This window comes from Panthera uncia (assembly GCF_023721935.1).
Source record: "Panthera uncia isolate 11264 chromosome E2 unlocalized genomic scaffold, Puncia_PCG_1.0 HiC_scaffold_20, whole genome shotgun sequence".
In the NCBI taxonomy this organism is placed as follows: Eukaryota; Metazoa; Chordata; class Mammalia; order Carnivora; family Felidae; genus Panthera; species Panthera uncia.
The window spans coordinates 24,848,402-24,854,665 of NW_026057589.1; the positions used below are offsets into that span (position 1 = coordinate 24,848,402).

Here is a 6,264-nt window from a genome sequence, read left to right on the forward strand (position 1 = left end):
ACGGAAATGGAACAGCACTTAGCCTTAAAAATGCTGGTTGCAACCCTGTCCGCGGATCCCTGGGTGGCCGATAACTTGCTACAGGCCGTCCACAAAGTATGAACCTGGGACATACGGGAAACGGTCGTTTCTGTTTTCCCAACGCTCGGCTCCTTACGGAAAGCCTGGAGAAGACGGAGGAACAAAGCCCCCAAGCCGGCGCTGGGCCTTCGGAGGACACCCCGCCGGCTGCGCCCTCGCGCCTCCCGGGCAGCGGGGTCTCCAGGACTCCAGACGACCTCGGCCGTAGGCTCTGGGGACTAACACGCCCTTTCTTGCCACTGATCCCGTTCTGAAAGCCACTCTTCCTTCTAAAAACATGGCAGCGGGACTGACATACGATTCGCACCCAGAGCCGACGCAGGGGTCTTCGTGCGGGGGTCTGGCTGCCCCGGGGCGCCTCGCCGCGGAGGGCCAGTGTCGTCCAACGCGCACCGCTTGCAATTCAAGCAGGAAGTACGTAGCATGTCTCTCTGCTCCGGGACCGCACTGGCTCGACGACCGCCGCCGGCCGGGGAGGGTCGTCAAATCCCTAAGCCCTGCGGAGGCGGCCGGCTCTACGGCGCACGCGCGCTGCGGCCCGGCAAAAGAGCACCAGTGCGCATGCGCCCCGGCGAGTCCATTTCCCGGCCTCCCCCGCATCCCGCCCTGGCGCCGAAGGTTCCGCCCGCGGAGGGGCGGGGCCACGCGCGGCGGGAAAATCGGCGCGGAGCGCGGCCCCATTTCCGGCCCCGGACTGTACCCTGCTCGGTCTCGGTCCCGCCGGGTCCCCGGCCCCCGGCCCCCGGCCCCGGGTCCCGCCATGGCACAGCCCCGTCTCACCGACTTCTTCGCGCGCCGCCGCCCCGGACCCCGCGCCGCGCCGCCGCGGGCCAAGCCGGCCTGGCGCACCCCGAGCCCCGCCAAGCCGGCACCCCCCACCCCGGCCCGGACCCCGGGAGGCAGCCGCAAGCGCGCCCGCCCGCCCGCCGAGCCCACGCGCGACCACCCCGCGCCGCCCGCGCGCAGGCGGCTGCGGCTACCGGCCGACACGGTGAGGCCGCGGCGGGGAGAGGGGGGAAACTGAGGCCGGGGCGGGGGGCGGGGCGAGTGGATGGGCACCGACGGGAGAAAACACTTGGAGGGGAGAGCCGGGAAACAGGGCGGGGTGGCCCCCAAAAAGACTTGCCCTGGAGGGAGGGCGCAGACCAGGGGGTTGCATGCACACGGTAAACCGAAGCCTCGAGAGGGAGGACTCGACCATTCGGAGAATGGGCCTGGAGCCGCTGCGGGAGACAGTGGAGAAAGCGCGGGGCCGGGTCACTTGAGACCCGGCAGGTGGGCCGGCCTGCTGGAGAGCACGTCAGTGGGGGTGGGGACAGAAGGCACTGGAGTTAGCAGGGCCGGAGGGCCCGAGCGCAGTGGGCGGCTGTGTGTCTAGCTTGCCAGCAAGGCTGGGCAAGGGGTCAGGCCTGGCCCCTCTGACTTGACTCCAGCAGAAACTGTCATTGGTGCCCCCAGCAGCTGGTGTGTAGCCAGCTGAGGGAAGTAGGAAACCCTCTCTTACCGCAGGGTGTCCTCACTCGTTCTCCTTTGCGGTCCTGTCCACCAGGTCTCGAGCCCCAGTGCCCTGGCTGCCCCAGGCTCCCCAGAGGAGGCCACTCTCTCAGCAGGTCAGGTGCCCTGCTTGGCAGCCCAGGAGGACAAGGTGAGGCTGGCCCCGGGGGGAAGGGAGAGCGGTGTGGGGGTGACGGGCCAGCTGATGGCATCTTGTGTCCACAGGCCTCCTCAAAAGTCACACTTTCTGAGCTCAAGTCGTGCCTACAGCGGGCACGGGAGCTAGGGGCCCGGGCCCAGGAGCTGAAAGCAAGTGCCCAGAGGAAGGATGCTGGGGAACCACGCGTGCTGGAGGACCAGGGGCAGCCAGCAGGGCCATGGTGAGTCCTGGGTGGGCAGACAGGCACCCAGGGAAAGGCTAGGCTGGTGGGAAGATGGCAGGCGGGACAAGGCTGGGGGGGCTGCTCCCCTTCCAGTCCCTGCCACTCACTTGCTCTGCACCTCAGCCTCCATCCATAAGAGGGTGCCCGTTCTTGCCTCAGTGGCCCTTGTGACTTTGGAATGCCGCCTACAGCTGCCATTTGTTGGGTATTTGCCTCCTGCGCCCATGTCTGTCCTCCCCAGCTCCTGAGGTCATATGTGCCTCGTAGAGATAAGGAGCCAGGACTTCCCTAGGTGACCGGGCGAGATGTGAGGCCACGCTTTTCTGGTTCCAGGCCTAGTGCTGGTGACAGGAGACTGGGCGCGCCGGGGCTTTGGGACTGGTGTGTGGTGTGTCACGGGAACAGGGACGGTTTTCAGGCCCCGGCTCCGGGGTCTCCCTGGCCATTTGGCCTGCCTGCCGTTGGTGTTGGAGGGTGTGGGTCTGGTGCTTCTCCTGAGGCCTCGCTCCCCTCCTGGCAGCGGACAGAAGGCACCCGCCTACCAGCGCTTCCACGCCTTGGCCCAGCCGGGGCCCCCGGGGCTTGTGCTGCCCTACAAGTACCAGGTGCTGGCCGAGATGTTCCGCAGCATGGACACCATCGTGGGCATGCTCTACAACCGCTCCGAGACCGCGACCTTTGCCAAGGTTAAGCAGGGCGTCCAGGACATGATGCGCAAGTGAGTGGCCCGCAGAGGGTGGGGGCCTCACCCTGCCTGTACGGTCTGAGTGTGCCCTTCCCGGCGCGCTCTGACCCAGCACCTTGTCCCGCAGGCGCTTTGAGGAGCGCAACGTGGGCCAGATCAGAACCGTGTACCCCGCTTCTTACCGCTTCCGCCAGGAGCGCGATGTCCCCACCTTCAAGGATGGCGTCAAGAGGTCCGATTACCAGCTTACCATTGAGCCGCTGCTAGACCAGGGTGAGCGCGCTCTGACTGAGGTCACGCGTGTCCGAGCCTCGGTTTCCCCGCCAGTGACACTGCGTGGTTTTGGGCGTGGCGTGAGGCGTCGGAGACCAGCAGTCTGGGGGCCTGGGTGACGGGGCGGGCCCGGGCTGGGGGCTCAGGCCTGAAGTCTTCCCTCAGAGGCTGGCAGCACGGCTCCCCAGCTCACGGCCTCGCACCTCCTGCGGCGCAGACAGGTCTTCGGCCAGAATCTGGTGGAGCGCGTCCGGGAGCACCACAGGGTGAGTGACGGGGGCGACCGGCTCCGTCCTCGGAGGAAGCACCTCCCCGGCAGGCCCTGGGCTGGGCCCCGAACCGTCCCTGTCATAGCTCCGTCTTACCCCGCAGGAGACGGGCCCTCGTGAGAGGCTGACTCTTCGAGTTCTCTTCACCCGTCTCCGTGGCTGCCTCGTGGGGTGGGTGCAGGGCTGGGCGAGAGCCCCGCTCCTGGTTCCCCAGTGGAGGGCCGGGAGCTCAGGGCTGCAGCCTCAGGCCCTGGGGGCGTGTGATGGGCTCAGTGCTGCTCTGTGCCGGGTGTCGTGCCCTTTGGCCCAGCTGAGCACCTGAGCCCAAGATGGCCCGACTGGGCGGGCTAGGAACGCAGCAGCCCTGCCCGGCCCCGCCCAATGCAGATGTGCCTGGGCTCACCTGGCACTCGCGTCTCCTCACACAGGCCTTCCTCGCCTCCCTGAACCCGCCCATGGTGGTGCCTGAGGACCAGCTGACACGTTGGCACCCCCACTTCAATGTGGACGAAGTGCCTGACATCGAGCCGGCCGAGCTGCCCCAGCCCCCCACCACGGAGAAGCTGGCCACCGCCCAGGAGGTGCTGGCCCGTGCCCGCAGCCTGATGTCACCCAGGGTGAGGTCGCCTTAGGGCTTGCGGGGCGGGCACCTGACAGCCTCCATCCTTGGCCCAGCGCCTCCGGGGTGGTGGGACGTGCCCTCCCCCCTTACGGAGCGCTGCCTACTTGGCAGGCTGCGCCCTGGGCACCGGCCACCTGCCGTGACGCTCAGGGCGAGCCTAGGCCGGCAGACAGTGACCTCCCTGGGGCCGGGCCGGGTTGGGGGGGGGGGGGGGGGGGCTTCTGATTCTCCCCTCTGAACTGCCTCAGATGGAAAAGGCCCTGAGCGACCTGGCTCTGCGTACGGCCAAGTCCGGCAGCCCCGGGTCCCCCGGCCCTGCCCCGCCGGCCACCCCGCCGGCCGCCCCGCCTGCCGCCCTGAAGGGGGTGTCCCAGGACCTGCTGGAGCGGGTGAGTGTCCGGGGTCCTGGCAGGGGCCCGTGGGACCGGCTCCCCACTGACCGTTCTCGGGGCCTACCGCAGGTCCGCCGCAAGCAGGCGCAGAAGCAGCTGGCGCAGATGACGCGGCAGCCGGAGCAGGAGCGGCGGCTGCAGCGGCTGGAGCGGCTGCCCGAGCTGGCCCGCGTGCTGCGTGGCATCTTCGTGTCGGAGCGCAAGCCCGCCCTCACCATGGAGGTGGCCTGCGCCAGGATGGCAGGCAGCTACCGTGCGGCCCTGAGCCCTGGTGTGTGCAGGGGCGGGGCCGGGCCCTCCCTGTGCCCCCTCCCTGTGTTCCCCGCTCAGGATGAGGCTGGGCACGGTGTCCTCGAGCCCCCCACCCGGCCCCCAGACCCCCTCAGACAGCGCCGGGCCCCACGGGACTGTGGGTTCCCTCCAGGCTGCAGGGCGACCCCACACCCCCGCTCCAGGCCCGGTGTTGGGCTCAGTGGGAGGGTCAGCTCCTCAGCAAGGCCGTTCTGTCACTGCCCTGGCCCGAGCCCTTCCACCTTCCCACCGTTGGGTCTGCTGCTTGGAGGCTTGGACAGGCCTGCGGGGTGGGGGGGAGGGGGGGTGGTCCTAAGGCAGGCCTGCTGACTGGTCTGGACCCCCCCATAAGGGGTCAGTACCCCCTCCCAGGCGCACGGCCCTGCTCACATCCTGTCTGTCTGCAGGGGAGATGGAGAAGCACGTACAGCTGCTCTCTGAGCTGCTGCCCGACTGGCTCAGCCTCCACCGCGTCCGCGCCGACACCTATGTCAAGCTGGACAAGGCTGCTGACCTGGCAGGTGTCCTCGCCCGGCTGGCCCACCTTGCCCGTGCCGAGGCGGCGCTGTGAGCCTCGCGGGCCTGGGCTTAGGTCCTTGGCCTGCCGTGTCTCTTTTATTCCCTTTAGGAACACGATGCACTTTTCTTCCCCTCCTAACTCCCCACCAGGGTCCCTGGCCAGTGCGGGTGGTGGGCCCACCCTCTTGCAGAATATTGTCATTAAACTGGTTTCTGTTGGTGACTGTCGTCGTTGGTGTCTTTGGGGGCGTAGCGGAGCGGGGTGGCTTTGCAGTCTGCGCAAGCTTGGGTGAGGCGGTTGGCACAGTGCCCCCGATATGTCCACACGGGAATCCCCGGTGACCCAGTAAGCTCGGTGTCACCGCTGGACCCGTACAAGAGGGAGGCGGACTGCAGGACCGGGGGATGCAGGGGGGACCCGGAGCCCGATTTTTCCTGGAACCTTCAGGAGCCAGCCCCACTCCGCTGACAGTGTCGTGGGCCACCCTGCTGGCGTGACTGACCACAGCAACTGAGAGGCCGTTTGGGCAGCACCTGCCTCCTGAGAGGCAGCTGGGAGCAGAGAGCCACAGGATGCCAGACACACGTCCGCCCAACCCGCCAAGTGGGATTCCCGCACCTCTTGGCCATAAAGATGAAGAACGGCCACTCTAGCAAAGCCCTTTATTCACCTCTTTTCAGTGTTCGTAGGTGGCCCTGCAGTGGCCGGGGCTCCGGCCTGAGCTACCGGCTCCAGGCCTCGGCACCTCCAGAACCTGCAGGAAGGGCCCCAGGTGGTAGAAAAGGGCAAGTGCAAAAAAGTTAAAAAAAAGTCCAGACGGGTGGCCGGCGCCCCCTGGCGGCCATTGGCCAGCCACGAGGCCGGAAGGCCTCTCCACCAGAGGGGGGAGGGTGGGTCAGTCGTACTGCAGAAGAGAGAAGACCGGCACGGCCCCCAGCTTCTCCCTGCCCTTCAGCGAGGTCAGCTCCACCAGGCTCACGCACTCCAGCACCTCCGCCCGCAGCTGGCCCAGCAGTTCACAGGCCGCACGCATGGTTCCTGAGTGGGTCGGCAGAGGGCACACGATGAGGCCCCACCCAGCCGGGGGGCGGGGAGGGGGAGGAGGTGGTGTGGGGACCAGGCTCCCACCTGCCCACACAGGGTCTCGCCGCTCACGCGTAAACTGTACAGTGCTGAGGCCCCAACCCACGTCTCACATGTGGTCTGAGCCACTTTCCTGCACCCCCAGCAGTCCTAGCGCCAGGCCCTGTTTGC

The 6,264-nt window shown here is 67.9% G+C and overlaps 2 protein-coding genes across 2 annotated transcripts in view; one reads left to right on the forward strand and one right to left on the reverse strand.

The window, feature by feature from the left end:
- The first annotated feature begins 752 nt into the window (after positions 1-752).
- On the forward strand, positions 753-5,229 carry CDT1 (chromatin licensing and DNA replication factor 1). Its single transcript, XM_049622810.1, has 10 exons — positions 753-1,072; positions 1,631-1,726; positions 1,801-1,955; positions 2,479-2,676; positions 2,771-2,916; positions 3,082-3,182; positions 3,614-3,802; positions 4,056-4,196; positions 4,269-4,470; positions 4,898-5,229. The coding sequence occupies exons 1-10, from the start codon at positions 842-844 to the stop codon at positions 5,059-5,061; spliced, it is 1,623 nt and encodes a 540-aa protein (XP_049478767.1). The 5' UTR covers positions 753-841; the 3' UTR covers positions 5,062-5,229.
- A 429-nt stretch (positions 5,230-5,658) lies between these two features.
- Positions 5,659-6,264, reverse strand: part of APRT (adenine phosphoribosyltransferase) — a 2,880-nt gene continuing 2,274 nt past the window's right edge. The window contains exon 5 of the mRNA XM_049622808.1: positions 5,659-6,049. Within this exon, the coding sequence (XP_049478765.1) occupies positions 5,906-6,049 (144 nt within the window). The 3' untranslated portion in view covers positions 5,659-5,905. The remainder of the gene's footprint in view (positions 6,050-6,264) is intronic.